This window comes from Falco punctatus (genome assembly GCF_963210335.1).
Source record: "Falco punctatus genome assembly, chromosome: Z".
Classification (NCBI taxonomy): domain Eukaryota; kingdom Metazoa; phylum Chordata; class Aves; order Falconiformes; family Falconidae; genus Falco; species Falco punctatus.
The window spans coordinates 9,287,441-9,305,028 of record NC_137586.1 but is presented as its reverse complement, the minus strand read 5'-3'; the positions used below and the strand labels follow the sequence as shown (position 1 = coordinate 9,305,028).

Genomic DNA, 17,588 nt, shown 5'->3' with positions numbered 1-17,588 from the left:
CACCTAGACAGATCCTGGGAGCCCTTTCCCAACTACCTGCCTCGGCTCCAGCAGCCAGAAACCCTCTCACCAAACACTTCCTTTGCAAGTATCACCAGAGGTCTTCCCTGAGTACCCCCTGTCTTATTTCACAGTAGGGGAAAGGCTTATGTACCCCAAACACACAGCTTATCTTGTTAACAACATTGCATCTCACCACAGACCTTATTTTATTTGTCTTTAGACCAGCCTGGCTGTGACAGCACCAGCACTGACCCTTTGGACATCTATATGCACCACCAATAAACCAGTGTAGGTTACTGGGGGATGCTTTGTACCATTTAGAGCAGGGGTTCTCAAACTGTTTAAACAGGGGGCTGGCGTGTGGATGAAGTGGCAGACAGTCATCTGTGGCTGCTTGGTTTCTCCCCCCCAACCCCTGGTGGGGGGATCTGTAAATACCGGGGGCCGGATCGAGGACCCTGGGGGGCTGTATCTGGCCTGCGGGCCGTAGTTTGAGGACCCCTGATTTAGAGGGTGCTCATAGCTAAAGGAAAGGGTAAGGCTGAGAGGGAAGGATCATGGCTGAAAGCCCTTTCCAGTGCCTTCCCTGCCAGCACCCTTCCTCCTCCCCAGCAATCCTGTTGTGTCCTGGCTCTGGTGAGTCTCAGCCCTCTTGGTCTCCTCACCCATGAGTGCCACTTGGCACAGGGCACAGCTAGACCAACAGCCCGCTTCTAGCAAACTCTTTGACTTTGTCCTTATAACTATTTCATGATACAGAAGCAGACTTGCAGGTGGCCCCAGCCCTGGAAGAGGTAGCAAACAGCCTTTCTCCACCCCTTTCCACCACTCTCAGACCACAAAAGGATCTGGTCAGCTCCACTCTTCACTTCTGGTGGCCTTCACCAACAAGACCAACATTTCTTTCAAGACCCCCTGGGGGACAACCTGTCAGCTTCCATGTCCTGCCACCTCTCCTCTGGGGTGTGTCAGACGTTCCTGGCCTTTGCCCTCTCCACCTCCCCAGCCCCTTACCTGAGGTTGGTGTCATGGGGGCGGCTGCCAGGCCATTCATGTTCAGAGCTGCCATCTGCTGCATCTGGGCTGCGGCAAAGGCTGCCATGGGGTTCAGGTAGCCACCCTGCGCCACCGACGCCATGATTGCGGCTTGCTGCTGCATCAGCTGGAACAAAGAGAACAGGGAAAAAATATCATGCGGTCACTGGCAGGGCAGCCCGTGGCACTGGCACCAGGTTGGGGACCCGGTGTAGGTGCAAGGCATCCCTGTTTTGAGATGTCAGCTCACCATGCCTGTGGCACCTCCCAGCCTTGCCCCCCCTTCTTACTATAGGGGCTGGAGGCAAAGTACATCTTTGCATCTTACGGTTTTTATGGTCCCCACCCCCACAATGTGTTCCTGACTGTGGAGGATTCCCATGAGTTGAACGCAACCCTCTGATTCCTTGGTACTTCCTTGATGATGAAAGGGAGAGAAAACACTATACAGTCCTGACCAGAGAGGTTTCATAGCTTACATTGCTTTTGCCAAAGCTTTGAGAAAGCACTGGAGGCCACCGATGGGAGACCAGTGTATGTGGAGCAGCAAGATGAGGAGATCCCTTCCCCAGAGCAGCAAGCTTAGCTAGTTCTCTGGGGCTAACCTGATTTGTTTCCATCTGTCAGCGACAAAAATATTTTTCTTATGCTGCTGGGAGGCAAAACCATTACCAAACCTTCCAACCAGATTACATAGCACCTATTTCCAACACAACCAAGCAGTGACTCCAGAGCTATATAACAGAAGGGAACTCCCCTATTTAAGCAGGATTAATACTGTGTAGTGGGAAAATCCCTTCCCTGTGGTTTTGATCTGGGATGACTTCCTTAATTGTTTATTTCGTGATCAAAATGCCACCTCTTACAAAAGGCAAATATAAGGAACCCAGCCTATATTTTCAGGAATTTAGGAGTAAAAGTTCTGAAGCATAAAGGTGGTGGTGAATGGTTATGCATGTTGGAAATGCTTCTTGTATTAAACCCAGACTTTGCTATCGTTATCTTACACTCTGAACCTAACACAGTCAGTGCGGTTCATAGGTGCAGTATGGCTGCAGTGGGCTTTTGAAATGCTCCTGGCATGAAGAAGAAAACAGTCTGGAAGTAGCTGCCTCTTGTCTCCTTCCCTGGAGCTGTACAGAGAGCCAGATGAGGTAAGTCTGGGTCCATATCCAACCCTCGCTAGTGACTGGTGGTGGATGCTTACAAAAAATATAGGGGAAAGAGGATGAGCAGAGAGAAAAATCTCACTGTTCATTCCCCAGCCTCTGCTAATGCATAACTTGATGATAATAGTGGAGAAAAAACCTGTTTTTCTGTAGTGGTTTTAGAAGTGACTCATGTCTTTGCTGTCTCCAGAATTGGAGTGCCTCTGTTTTGCTGCTCTCTGTGATAGCGCTCTCTCTCCCATCAGGAAATCACCCTCTGATGCTGTTGTTTAAGCACACGGGACACGCTTCTCAGCATTAAACAGACCTCAAAAGTCATGGCAAGGAACAGACTGTTCCTTACTGTTCGCTTTAATATTGAAATATCAGCTAAATTAGCTGATCATATACATACACGCTAAAACAAATCCTTGAGTTCACTGCCCTCATTCAAATGCTGAAACTTTCCTTGTCACCATCGGTTAAGAGACCAAAGCAAAGGATGCTCTGCCATTGACCTGCTGTATCACCGTGCACAAATTGTTTAAACTTGCTTCCGTTTCTTCAGTGATAAAATGGGACATGGGTTACCTGCCTCCCCACGTGGGAGTGCCTTCAGATCTACAGATGAAAATTTCTGTACCAGAGTTTAGTACAACTATTATTTTTTGAAGCCTAATGCAGATTGGTGGCAAGGTGGTGGCTTTCCCTTTGATTATCAATTACCTTTTTTTATTATACCCTGCATAAGACACTTTCACATTTTAATTAGCGATATTCTGTTCTTTGTAATTAATGATGGAGTGATTAGGCAATCTTTTCTATTATAGCACAATGCTGATTTCCCTTTAAGAACTACATTTGTTTCTGAGCATCATTTGAGTTTATTCTCCAGAGGAAGCACTGAGCAGGTGATTTTAGTAAGTGTGTCAATGAAGTGAATGAGGAAGGGGGAATCCATCCATCTTTAACACTGGATTGACTCCAACACTGAGTGTGCTGACTCGTGTCTCATTTTCTGTGCTGGATATTTTCACCTGGGGAAAGCTGAGCATATAACTGGCCAGGTTGCAGAAATGATCGCCAAGACCTGTGCTTATAGGATCTATTTAGAGCTGCTGATCAAAGGAGCATCTCATGAAATGGATGCAGTTGCAAGGTCTGGGGACAGTTCCAGTCTGGCCTTTGCTGACTTCTCTCTGTGTTTCTCCAAAGCTGACCAGAACTGCATGAACAAACCCACCTCAAAACACGGAGTAACATATAGCTGGTTGCATGTGTGCTGTGGTCAGCCTCGCTGGCAGGTAACAGCCTGGTATTTGTACCAGAGACCGTCTAGGGCAGTCAGGGGGCTCTGTTTCTGGCACTTTCCCTTGTCAGATTCCAAAAACTAAATACACATGACGTTTCATCTAAGCTGGTCACCTATTATGGTTGATATGATAACAGGCAAAGGAGTCTAGGCCAAGATCCACTGCTCCCTTCTGTACCTGAATGCCTCTGGGCAGATGAATTGCAGCTTCATTTCTCCCTGTTGACTGTATGCGGACCTCAGGTGATCAGTTCAGCTGCACATACCAACACAGTCAGATGAAATGATTCCCACCCTTTACCTGGCCCTCAGTGGATATTTTTGGACCTTGGGTCCCAGCCATTTAAAAGAAAAGTGTTAGTCCTTCTTTTGTTTGTATTTCACCTGTGCTGCAAGAGAAACAGGGCTCTATCTAAAAGATACTGCATTGCCAATGGTAGTACAAATGATTGCAGTCCTCCAAAGACAGTCCCCATTTTGCACTCAGCAGAGCTAGGCAATCACCTGTGACATTAGTTATGGCTTATTGTCCTGATTCCAGCTGGGTTAGAGTTAGATTTCTTCTTAAGAGCTAGTGCAGTGCTGTGTTTTGGCTCTGATGTGAGAACAATGTTGATAGCACACTGATGTTTGTGGTTGTTGCTGGGTAATTTTTATACTGAGTCAAGGACTTCTCAGTTTCTTGGGCCCTGGCAGCGAGAGGGCTGGAGGGGCACAGGGAAGTGGGAGGGGACACAGCCAGGCCAGGTGACACAAACTAGGCAAAGAGGGATTCCATACCGTATGACATCATGCTGAGTATACAAACTGGGGGAAGAAGGAGGAAGGGGTGGACATCCAACATTATGCTGTTTGTCTTCTGAGTAACTGTTACGTGTGATGGAGCCCGGCTTTCCTGGGGGTGGCCGAACACCTGCCTGCCCATGGAAAGTGGTGAATAAATTCCTTGTTTTGCTTTGCTTGCATGTGTGGCTTTCGCTTGACCTATTAAATTGTTCTTATCTCAACCCTGGAGTTCTACATTCCTTTCCAATTCTTCTCCCCACCCCTCTGGGTGAGGGGGAACAAGCAAGCGGCAGCAGCTTCGTGGTGCTTGGTTGCCAGCTGGGGTTACACCATGACATTTATGCAACTTCTTCTCCTGCTTCTGGATGTCTCTAAGCTGTTCAGAGTTAACTCCACAATGGTGGGTGCTCCTTTTGGTTTGCAAACCGGGTAACCTGAGTGTGTGGTTTCTTGTGTATTCAGAGGGCTTATAAATTTGCACTGGAAGATGCATGTTTTTGGAATATACCTTAGTTACATGCATGCTCCTTTTTGCAGTGTAATGCCATTTCTGCTTTTCTGTCACAGGCCTTCAGAAAGAAGGCGGCACTTCCTTTCTCCTTATGAGAACTAGATGGTCTTGTCTGCTGATCAGTGGTGAAGGTGCAAGGTCTGCATCTTAAATTCTGATGGATTTCAGTGAAACAGTCACTTTAAACTGGCCATACTCTGATGGAGACTGAATTAGGATCTTGAGGAGAAAAGAGGTTAAATTCAGCTTAGGATTAAAAAGCTAATGCAGTAAAAATAAGGCCCTAACCTGTGATTTGAGAAACTAGATCCAGTTGCTTCTGCTACAGCAGGCATCGTGCAGGGAGCGCTCACCCCGTTTCTGTTATGCTTGGTGCTCTGTGGATGCCCAAGATGCCCTGGAGAGCTGGAAACCCAACCCCCCTGACATGGTGAAATGAGCTGGTGCCCTGCACCTCCAGGACCAGAGGACATACACCTTGCTGCAGCCTTCAGAGCCAGGCCGTGGGGTAACCCAGTGTCTCCTCCAGAGCTGGAAAAAGCATAGCATCCCATACTTGAACACAGCCACACACCTCAGCTCACTGGCTCTCCTTCCTTGGCTAACCATGTCCCAAATCCTTCTGGACATCTCAACCCTTGACTACACTCCTGACACCCTTCTGTGGCCATATTTGCTCTTCATGCCCTTCTGTCTCTGGTTGGAGTTGCTCGAGGGTAACAGTTAAGGGGGAAGAGGAGGGGGGTCTTCCCCAGCCCTGTGCCTGATGGTCACAGCCTGGCTGAGTGCAGCAGCATCACAGGAATGGGAGGATGGGAACTTGGTCACCTTGAGTGAACCTGACAGCATAGACCTACCTCCTTCTCTGCAGGACAGCTCCAGGGAAATTTAGAAAAGGAGGGCAAGCCCTGTAAGGGTCACCGGTCTCCTTTATAAAACCTCTGCGGTATTCCCAACAAAAGTCACCCCACTCCTTCCCTGGCTCCCCCTGAAGACAAATGTTCCATCCACTCTCTTTTCACTTTGAAAGAAGCCCAGTGTATGGTCCCAGCTAATAAACCTGTAGAAAGTGAGGCAATGACCCCACCAGGGGCAAATCAATAGCAGCAGGGCCCTTGGGTATTGTGTACTTTAAAATATGCCATTTGAAATGCAGATTTTCCCTGCATGGGCTGAAACTGCAGATGAAGCCTAATCAGAAAGGCAGCAGCCTTATTATCTTGGACTGATCCAAGGGGACGGAGAGGAGCCTTCCCCTTCCTCAGCTGGAAGGACGTATTTCCTTTTGCTTCTTTTACCTCTTTGGCATGGCCTTTGCCTCACCATTTAAAACTTTTCCCCATCCAATTTTAAAGACTTTTTCCCTCTTTCCTTCAATGTGGCCTTTACTATTGCTCAGATATTTATGTTCTGAGGAGACCAAGAGATGCTACCAAACTGGTTCATGTCCATGAAGAGCACCTCAACAGCTAAAAGCTTGCAGTCCTTATCCCAATGCTTGAGAACCAATGGGGCTGCTGAAGAGGCACTGGTAAGGCCAACTAAAGCATGGGAAGTGGTGGTAGTGATGACTGGTCAACAGAGAGAGAGATAGGAGGCTTCATCTCACACATCTTTTTGACACCTCAAGTTGAGGTGGCTAAACTTCAGCCAGTTCTGTCATCAGTGGGTGGATGGGCAACTACACAGGCTTATCCATCCTATCCTAGCATGGAAAATGAAAGTAGCAGCAAAGGGTGAAGTTTTGCAGCACAGCTGCACTAAAGCAAGAGCTAGCTGATGCCCAGCTCCCTCTCCACAGCTTTGCACCAGGCCAGATGCACACCTGACACTGCCAAGCCCCAGCTCATGGACAGCACAAACACAGCGTTTACTGCCAGCTTTCCTCCCAGACATGGGGCTCTGTGTGGTCACGACCAGTCTACTGTCGTGGGGTGAGGACATGTGGCCAGAGGTGGGGCTAGACACCTGTCTCTGGGACAGCTGCCTCTGGCATCAGGTGGCTGTTAGCAGGGTCATGCGACTGTGCACAAGGAGAGGACATACTGTCCTTGTCTTACAGGAGGGACAGATGCATGCAGAGATGAAGGAGCTTTCTCAAGGCAAAAAAACTCCCGCTAGAAAAAGGGCAAGGATGCTACAGCCTGCCTACCCCAACCACCAAAAGAAAATACACGTGAAACTGGAGAAGGGGAAGAGGAGTGAGAAGAACTATTTCTGATATTCTCTTTTTGAAATAGCATGCTCATTGCCCTTGGAGAAAGCTTACTCTGAACAATCTGATGACCTTCTTATTTTTGTCAATGTTATTTTCTACCCTTGCCTCAGAACCGCATGATGTTTTGTTTGACTTTTCACATTCTTCCTTCAGTAATAACAATAAAAGTAATAACAGCATCCCACGCTTCCCACCTCTAACAATCTATACAAACACTTAGCTAATTAATCCTCATGGTACCCCTGTGATAGAAAGAGGTAAGTAAAGTGATCCACCAAACAATAAGAAGACACATATTTGGTAAAATCACAGAACTGACAAACTCACTTCTGTTTTATCTAACTGGCCATTGGGAAATAAGAGCAAAACTATCTCCCATGCCTTCAAACAAACAGAAGATATTCTGTAAAAAAAATCAGAATGGTTCTTCAGATATTTTTGATGTCTTCTGGAAACAGAAGTTTCTGCTTTGAAAATAAAATTTAAATTTAATTAAGATTTTGGAAAAAATAAACAAAAGTCAGCACTTGGATTCATGTGTCTTATTGTCTTTCGAAAGCCTGATACACAATAGTTTGAATTTCTAACTTTCTGAGAGCTCTGGAAAAACCCCCAAACCTAAAATAAAATAAATAAATATATAGAGAGAGAGACAGCCCAAATCTGAGTGTTCATTATTTCTGAAATACCAGGGAGCTGACCATTAGAAATATGGTATTAACCCTGCTACAAAGTATTATGGCTTCAAAATAGGTTCCTCTTCTGGAATGGATCAGAACAAGTGATTTGCATAACAGGTAGTATTTACCAAATATACTGCCCCATTTTGGTCATTGAAGTGTAACAGCTGTCATATGAAGAAGACAGTCTATATTCAGTAATTTTTCCCTGATTTCATACAGTTAGCAGAATGTTTTAAAGTATCTTTCCAAAATAATTTCACAGTAAGAATTGAATAAATATTGGACGAAGAGATTCTTCCCTTCAGTACTACCTCAGATCATTTAGCAGAAATGTCCTTTCATCTCCACAGGAGCCCAGACAGGGAGGCAGAGGGGTGCACCCAGGCTTTTAAGGTCAGCATGGTAGTCACTGCTGCCCTAACTTCCCAAGGTGACCACTTATGATGATGACTGAGAGCTTTGCTATACTGGATGTTCCTAGATTTGTTGCAGTTATTGCCTGCAGTTTAGGAGCTGCAGCATTTGTACTTTTTGAGAGTGAGGAGAGCTGGGATTTACTAGCAGGAAAGGACTTGCTCCAGGCCAGAGAGCAAATGTTACCATTGCCTATGTTGCCTCTGTCCCCATCTGTCTGGTTTTCCTCACTACCTCTATGCCTGTCCCCTGCTGCAGGATGCAATCAGTCCCATGGCTGGAATTTGGCCAGGAGACTGTGGCTAGCACTGCCACCCCATTTTTTATGCAAACTTGATTTATGACTTTGATCTTATTTTAAATAATTTAAAAATTAAATAATTTATACAGTATCTGTCACTTTCCAAGGCTCCTTCCTTTGTTCTTGCTTTGCTTTTCTGCATTTTTCCATCTTCCCAACACTTTTCAATCTGTGCACCCTTTCTTTTCTGCATGGTGGGGCAGCGGTGACATGAGACAGCTGCTAACTACTTGGTACATTCTTCACAGAAAGAAGACCTGCAGGAATTTTTGCCACTGTTGCTTATTTGGGCCAGGACTACAGTACCACTATCCATAGTCTGGTTTGATGGTTACTGCTCAGGATTTGGGGGCTGGCCACACACACACAGAGGCTTTAAGGTGTGCTGTGCTGCTCTGAGCTGCAGTGTGTGCCTGCAGGTTTGTGTCGACTGGCAGCAAATCAGAGGTGGTGGGTGCCACCTAGCATCAGTCTCCTCTTCGGGCTGAGTTCAGATCTGTATCTCAAGTTGGCCTTAACTGAAACTGCAGAAACAGCTATCAATACCCAGGTGATGTAAAGCCACCGTAACTTGACAACAAAAAGGGCTGGTGACCTATACGTGTGTGAATTAAAATAAATAATTGGCCCATAAAAGAAGACATGAAATGAGTATGGGAAGACACTGCTGAAAAGAAAAAAAAATCACCCCCCCCCCCCCCCGAAATAAATTAGTAAAGGGGCTCTGGGAGTTTTAGGGAGCCATGAAATCTGACTTGTCTTGAGCCGTTTCCAAAAGAGGGGAGGTGGGTCTGATATGACTTTCTGTGTCACTGAAAAGGCATACAGAGTTAATGCCAAGCTTTGTCTGGCATGCTTGCAGGTGGCACATGAGGAGGGGAGGCAAAACCACACACAGATGAGAACTCCCTTTGCTTCCTGATCTTTTTTTACCTCTGGAGCTGAGGCCATATGGCTGCTGAACCCGAGGACTGGTTGTTCAGCCGATGTGAGGCCGTCATTGCTACCAAGGTTAAAGTTGTTTAAGCTGAGGTTGAGTGGCTTGGCAGCGGGCAGTGGCTGGGAGTGAACTGTGACATGGCCATTTGCTGACATGCAAAGGAGGTAACTTAAAGAGCTGAGGTGCAGAGCAGTCCTGGTGGCAACACTAATGACTATCAGTCAAACACTGATGAACTGAGACCCTTGCTGCCTCTCTTCAGTGGTGCTGCTGGATTTGCAAATCCACAGCTGCACCCTAATCCTTCAAACAGCTGTACCATGTAGGTTTCTGCTGCACTGGCCACCTTGATGCATGGAGACCTTTTTTCAGGAGCTAATCCAGTTCCCGTGATGCGCCTGATGCCTCTCTGGGGGAGATTCCACAAGAAACTACTGCCTAGGGGACTCAGCAACCTCCTCCATGGGGACAGACCATTAGAGATAATTGATTAACCAGCTCTCATGGGAATGTCTGGAAACTATTATACGGAGACATCAGACAAACTTGGACTGCAGTGGAATAGCTGAGAGGACGAGTTATGAGTACAAACCAGCACAGTGTCTCATGTTAGTCCTGGCCTTACTACTAAGCATGGAGGCAGTCCTTAAACTTGTGTTCTCATCGTACCCCTGTGTGAAAACCCATGGGGAGACAGACAGGGTGTCTCTGGGGGAGAAGGGCAAATAAATAAATCTGATTATCAGCTTTATTCTTACATGGGGAAACGAGACTGAGGGTCAAATAATTCTCCCAAGGTCACACGAGTTGCCGGTGGCAGTGGCATCAGCTGTCATCACTGTCCTGCTCTTGATGTTTCACCTTCCCTCCTCTTGACTTGCCTTGGCTCTTCAACTTCAGTTCAGGCTGAATAAAACTGTCCCCCCTTCCCCTCTCCCCCTATCGATCCCTCCATCTCTTGCTGGCATTTGTGAGGTGCCAATCACCCTGATATCTAAGAGCCAGCAGTCCAAGGTGGATTAATTGGGACCGAGGGAACGTCACAGAGCCTTGGCACTCCCTTCCTTCCCTTTTGTGTGAGACTGTGAGATGAAGCAGATAGAAAGAGACAGAGATAGGGAGGCTGATTGAGAGACAGCATCTGAGCACGCTCCGGGTGTATAGGCACCACACAGAAATGTGATCCCATCATTTAGACAGCTCTCAAGTCCCCAGGGTAATTGGTGTCACCAGCTTGTCATATCCAATGGGTCAAGATCTAAAACTTATTCTTTCCCCCTTATTATCATATTTACCATTAAAAAAAAAAAAAAAAAAAAAAGAGGATGGGTCCAATTCTGCTTTCACAGAAATCAATAGGAAAAATATTAATTGGTTTCAAGTGGAGTGGAGCACACCCAAGAATTGTTTTCACTCTTTCTTCAGTGATAAATCCTCATTCAAGCACCTACCCTCCTAACATCCTGCATTATTTGGTGATAAATAGATGGAAGGAACTTTTGTGGTGCAAAGATGCACACTGCATCCTCTTTTGTATCAGTATAAACCTAGGATGGCAATTAGATGTATAGATTAAAAATTATGTGAGAAGAGGTTTTGGACCAGAGCACCAGGACAGTGGTGTCTTTACCAGCTGCCTGATCAATGCCTGTAGTATAACACCAGAGCCACATCTCCTGCCTGACCCCTTTAGATGTTTGTCCTGAGCTGTCCATAGGTTGCCTCCTGTTAATTCCTCTGAGACACGGAGGCACAGATGCTGCATCCCTCTGCCAGGCTGCTGGCCACTGACCTGAACTCAGCTGTGATTTACTGCTTTTCTACTCTTCCTGCAGCGTTCCCTGGCCAGGAAGGTTAAACACAGCCAAACTGGGGAGGGACAGCTCTACTGTCATGTGAGGAGGGGAGCAGGGGACAAAGGATGAAGCAAAGGTTCTCTTTAACTGGGAATAAGAATAGAGAGGGAAAAATAGAAGGAAAAATAAAACTTGCCTTGTAGGCAGAGAATAAAAATGTCCAGAATAGCACCAGAAGGGGCAGCTGGGAGGTGAGGGGGAAATTCTGTGGAGCTCTACAGCATGTCCTCATGACTCTACATGGTTCATGCAAGGGGTAGGCTGGGTTATAACAGGTGTTCAGGGAGGCACAGGACATTCAGCAGAGGACAGAAATGTCAAGGCCCTCAAATTAAAAAAAAAAAAAAAAAAAAAAAAGATTATGGGGATGTGATGGGAAATCCAGGGTGCCTACATGTGAGAAAGAAATAGGCAGGCAAGAAAGAAGAGCCTTGCAGTCAGCGCACTGGATGAAGTACGGGTATGTTGGAGTATGATTCCTGAGTTGGTCCTGTATACCTAGGGCAAGGCATTTGGTTTCTCTCATTCAGAAGATGCTACTCTGGAAAATGGGATTAATAGTACTTCCCTCCTGTACACAAATCTAGCAGAGTACAAGAAGGCCACACTTTGCTACCAAAAGGAAAAAGCACATAGATGCACTGTCACTGTCTGCAAATCTGCTCCAGAGAAGGCAGCCAAAGTCACCTGGCAGTATTGTGTCTGCCTGCTGCAGGGATCACCTCTACCTTCCTCTGAAATACCTGGCAGAGACCAAGTTACCTAAACTTGATCTTGTCTTGCAGGTCCCTTGTTAATTGCAGCCTAAGGAAAGGTAGTTATGCCAGAGGCATCCATTCCAGGGTTGTTCATCAAGAACCCAGCTCTCTGTATAGCCACATTTTCTCAGGGGCTCAGGGTCCAAGTCTGGTATGTAAGTAGGACACCTGAAGTTAAACAGTGCAACATTGCCTTAAATAGCTGGTGCGTTTTCCCAGTGTGCTTAAATCACTTTGTTTTGGGAAACCAGGACTGTATGTGTGCATATGTCTGCTTGTCCATTTTAATATACTCTAGCATGCTTTCATGACTCTAAAAACACCTATGTCAACAGCTGCCATTTATCCTGTGGTTACTCCAAAGGTACCCACAATGATGTGTGGTGCAGCAGAGCCATCTCCCCCTTTCAGCTGAGTCTGTGTGTCCTTGTAGCGGAGGAGGGCCAGAAAGGTGTTTGTACCCTCACAAACCTTCTTTGGCACCAGATGATGCTGACATGGGGCAGAGAAGCAGGATAAGATGAATTCAGACCTATTTTATCCAAATCCTTAAAGGCTAGCTGTGATTGGATTTGACAGCAATGGTTTAGACCCTGTAGGAAGTGTCTTGCATGTGTGCACACACGATCACAGTGTGGTTACTGCTAGAATTGGCTATTGTACCTCTTCGACTTGCCTGGCAGATGCCCTTGTCTACCCTGGGTGGCGTGACTTAGTTTGCTCCCATGATGTAATCAGTTTAATGGAGAAATCACTGGTTCCTCCTTTGTTCAGCTGTTCCTCTGCTCACATGTGCTTTTGTGCACTTCTAGGTGCTATTCCCGTTGCCATGAACATGCATGCATAGAGCCAGTGTCTATACTTACTGCCTGTGCATAGGCGCCATATGCTCCAAACTGGATGGCCATGGGGTTGAACATGCCCATTTGTCCTGCCATTTGCTGCATGCGTCTCATTGTACGCTCCTTGTCTGTATCTGCAAACTTCACCACCAGGCTTGAAGAGGCTCCCTGCGTGACAGGAAACAAAAGGAGATACACATGGGAATTAGCCCAATACACATTGGCTCATGCAATCCATACATCCAACACAGATCTGTAACACGGGATCCAGTTGGTGCTGATTTTTTCCATGCAACCTCTCAGAACTTTTGAAATTATACCTTTGCAAGAGGCTGAGAGCATCAGGAAAGAACTAAAGGACCCTGGGGGTGAATGATTGAGGCCAGCAGCCTGGTTCTTAGTTTCCTCCAAAATTCAAACTTCCAGGCTCCCATTAATGCTCTTGCGGCAAAAGCTGTTGCTTTATTCTTTCAACATAAACAGAAAACCTTCAAAACCTTCTGGCCCAGCAGGCTGGCCTCATCAGAGGACAAAGATCTGGACTCAGTGCAGCAAAATGTTGGAGTTTTGCTGGATGAATGTGGTAGGATCTAACTGATTCTGGCAGAATGTGTTAGCTCTGTATGTGCCAGAACCCTTGAGCTGGATCACACTTTCACACTGCCATGTCTTGTAACCCCCAATTAGAAATCCGCGTCCAGTGAGAAATTTGTGCCCAGTCTTGGAGACAGGATTCAGTATGCTGAACAGAGTGTGTGTCTCACCACAAAGCAGCATCTCGTCAGCACTGTTAAACTAGCGGAGCAAAAATCGTACCTGATGGACCTGGTTTTCCGCTCCATGAACAGTAGGAAACAGAGGCTACCACAAAAGACCCCACATTTAAAGCTAAGCTTTTCCAGGAAAGCTTTAAAATGTTTGGGTTATGTCTCCTGTCAACACTGGTGCAGACCTACTGACGATCATTAGAGCTGGCTGCAGAAGTCTGTGAAAAATGTAGAGCTTTGGGGAATGAAAGAAATCCTTCTCCTCCCCAAAATGAGATGAGTGAAAGGTCATTAACTGTGATTCTTAAATTTCTGATATGAAACAGAGATGGGAAGAAATAGATCTGCTTAGGAAGGAAGACACTGATAATTTTTTTGTCTGGCTGGCTCCAAGGATGTCCTAACTTGATGTGTTAGTTGATTCCCCGCAGCGTGGTGTCCCCGGGGGAAGCGGAGTGTTGGGGAGGGGGGATCTGGCACTAGCCCCGACAGCAGGCAGACAGTTGCCTTGGAAGCTGGGCTGCCACCAAGCCTGGGGAGATGGGCAGGTGAGCTGCCAGGAGACTGACAAAGAGCAGCTGAAAGCACCACGCTCCCATGGTACGCTTCCCTTTTGACACACTGGTATTTGCTGATGGAAATACATTCAGTGGGGAAATTGCCAGCTAAACCTCTGGCCGTGGCAGCAGAGGAAGTCAAGCTCCATGCCGGAGGTGCTGGGCTGTTGCAGGGCCCTCATTTTCCTAGCAGAGGTGGGCTTGTCTGGGATTGCACAGGGGAAGTGTTTAACTGGCTTACACACACCCCTGTGTCCTGGAACAAGAAAAAATCAAGTCTCGGTGGAAACAGAGTTGCTCTGCTACAAATTGGGAATAAAGTAGTAAACCATAGCTGTGAGTGTACTTATATGTAAGTCCAAGCTATGCATATTCAATAACCTCTCCAGATCCTCAGTTACAAATAAAGACTTGAGGAATTAACTTGCTAAAATAATTAAATAATCTAAGGCCACACAATAAGCGATGTTCCTCGGGATTAGCAGTCTGTTCTGGGAGGAAGTGATTTTCATTGGCAAAGAATCTGTCTTTTTGACCCGTTAGTCTGTCTTTAATAAATCTATAACCCACTCAAACAATGTGGTGAAGAGCAAGGGTTTGAAAGAAGTGCTTCAGGAAAACAATGGGATGGAGACATGAATGCTCTGTTCAAGGGTGGAGAGCAGTCTTCAGAAGTTATTACAAGAGTAAAATAGAAAGCGTGGCGGGGTTGCCGGGGGGGGTGTGGGGGGTGTGGGGGTGCGGGGGGGTAGAAGTAAAAAACCACCTAGCCAAAATTCCCCTGCATTTCTGCTCAAGGCTGACTGACTTTTAATTCTTTTAAATCACATGATGAGGTTATTGATCCTTTCCCAAATCACACTCTTAATTGCAGCTCATCGACAAATGAATATTTTAATGCATACATTTCCTGCTAATTATCACCTGGACCAGTCCTTAATTAGATTTCAACACTCATTTAATTAACCCTGATCCAAGAGACTGTTTGGTAACCTGAATCTAATGATTTCAACCTATTTACAGCTGTGTTGGAGGGAGGCACTGGTCCACAGCAGACTGGGCTGTTCAGAGCTGCTGTTGTGATTTGCAGACCAGAGGCTGCAGCACATGGAGGATTTTGAAACTGAGTAAGGTGAATGGGTATTCATCTCTGAAATGGGTTTTGAAGATGTGACCTGCTCTAGTTAACAAGACAAAGAACTGTAAATAAGTTGGTGTCTTTTCCCTTCCCCTTTTCTTTCTATCTCTGTTTACCCTGGGAGTCTTAAGGCCAGAGAACTGCCTCAGGAAACTGCTGATGCCTCACACTGTTGAAAACCAAGCTATTATTGTAGATGGCATCATGAAAACATGGGTAACCTCCACATGAAGTTCTTGCCCCTGGAGTGTTCTTCCCTCTTGATGTGAGTCATAGTGACTGCACAGCAGCTGTTTGACCCAATAGGATCTAAGGCTGCCTCTTATGAGATGTTTTTCTGGGTTGCCTGTCGCAGCAGGACTTCAGGCCTCTTTGAACATCCCTATCATATACACAGGGCAGAAAGGCCACTGGCAAACAGAAGCAAGTTAGAGCACACACTACAAAGAAAGAGGAGAAAAAGGAGGGCCTTTTAAGAGTGCTCTGCAATGAGATGCACATGTAAGTGGTTAAAGATTTCTAGCCAGTAGGGATGCTGCATTGCTCTTGAATATGAAGATTGACCTTGGGATTGATGCTTTTTGTATGTTGTTCCTCATGTGCAACCCTTTCATGTGGCCCAAAGGAAATCAGGCAGTAAACTCTATCAGATCACCCAGTCCAGGATTTTTACTGGAGGAGCGAAACAGTGCTGCTCATCTACAATTAGAACAAGACTACTTTCTAGTCCAGTGACTCCTACTAATCCACTGGATGTTAGAAATGCCCCAGAATGGGCCAGATATTCCACACAGTAAAAACTGCAGAGCCCTTCACTTGGGCTATTTATTGCTTCCGCAAGAAGTTAAACTGTGGCATAAATCAACTGTTGTCTGCTGACAAAGGCAATAGGTCCTGTCTGCTCGATCATTTATTAGTAATACATAATCCTCTTCCTGCTTTCTCCTGTTGTTGGACTGGACCTCATAGTTTGCCAGCCCCCAAGAGAGTTACAGTGGGTAAGTCAATAATGTTTGACATGTACTTTGAGATCTCTGTGTTAATTCGGCATTTTACTGAGGGAAGGACCTGTTTCTTTCTCTACCCTGCAGATCCACAATCAAAAAAGACTACCGTGAAAGTGAGCATTCCTGCTGGTGCTTCTGCAATAGGCTACTTGGAATTGGCATTTATCTCCTTTCCTATCAAATCAACCTCTTTTTTCAAGTGCTTTGATATCTACTGATGAAAAGGATACTGTAAGGGCTAAGTATTATTATGCTTTCCTTATCCTCTCTTGGGCCAGCAAGTCTACTTAATATGACTACCTTGCTTCCCATCCCCCTCCCATGCACAGTAATGAATTGCTCCCCTTAGTCAGCAGAGTCAAACGCTCTCTAGGCTGGCGGGGTGCAGGAAAAGATGGAGGAAAAATCGCTTTGCACCACACTCACTTTATAATCCCTAATCAGAGTCCTCTGCGGGAAAAACTAATTTCCCAGCCTGTCTTGACGTGTGAAATAAAGTCATTCTTGAAAACAGGAGCCTGACAGGTTGCTTGTGAAATTTCATATTCAACTAAAAATAAAATAGCCATCCATTGATATTTCATTTAAAGGCAAAGGAAAACAAATCTTTTGCCTGGTTGTTGGGACTGTTTCCCATTAGTTATGGCCTTCCAAATGGAGTGTATACACAAATTAAGCAAAACCTTTTCAGGAGACCAAATAATGCTGCGCATCGTCAGGGAAAGCTGCTTCTCCCTATAACAATATTCATAGGAAAAGTTTTGTGAAGCTGTTTCCTTGTAGGATATATGCCTGAATTTTCTTTTCCTGTCAGCCCTATAAGTCTGCTCTGACTCAGTACATTACCAGTCTCTACAGATGGTTAGACATCTTTTTCTTGCAGAACTGATGAATCTGGGCCTAATTTGTCAAAGCCATTAAATCATGTTTCACTTTAAACTTAGTGAATGTCCTTTTGGAAGTAAACATATGCAAATACTTTACTGCAAGGGTGTCTATCTCATACAGGTCGACTTTTATGTCTCGGCTAGCACAGACAGAGCCAGTTAAAAGTTCTGGGCCAAAAATACTGGAAAAAAAAGGCTTGTTACATTAAATTCCAGTGACTAAAGCTCTTGAGTATTAGAGATCTGAACATGCAGATCCTATTAAGTATCTTCCAAAATGTCAGCCGTGCACACCAGCTAAAATGCTTAAATGAATAGGTGCTGCTGGATACTTCTCATCTGGGTGATCAGACTACCTTCCTACGTGTCACCACATATGCTTCACAAGGCTTCAGCAAGCCATTTAGGGTAGGGTTTCCACACAA

At 45.8% G+C, this 17,588-nt stretch overlaps 1 protein-coding gene across 11 annotated transcripts in view; it reads right to left on the bottom strand.

The window, feature by feature from the left end:
• The window catches only part of CELF4 (CUGBP Elav-like family member 4), a 730,178-nt gene that overhangs the window by 77,169 nt on the left and 635,421 nt on the right, over window positions 1–17,588 (bottom strand). For all 11 annotated transcript variants that reach the window (XR_013924765.1, XM_080371390.1, XM_080371393.1 and 8 more), the window contains exons 6-7: window positions 12,832–12,975; window positions 1,018–1,165 (exon numbers count right to left, since the gene is read on the bottom strand). Coding sequence is in view for 10 of the 11 variants with exons in the window: in XM_080371390.1 (XP_080227516.1) it covers window positions 1,018–1,165; window positions 12,832–12,975 (292 nt within the window). In the remaining variant the exon portion in view is untranslated. The remainder of the gene's footprint in view (window positions 1–1,017; window positions 1,166–12,831; window positions 12,976–17,588) is intronic.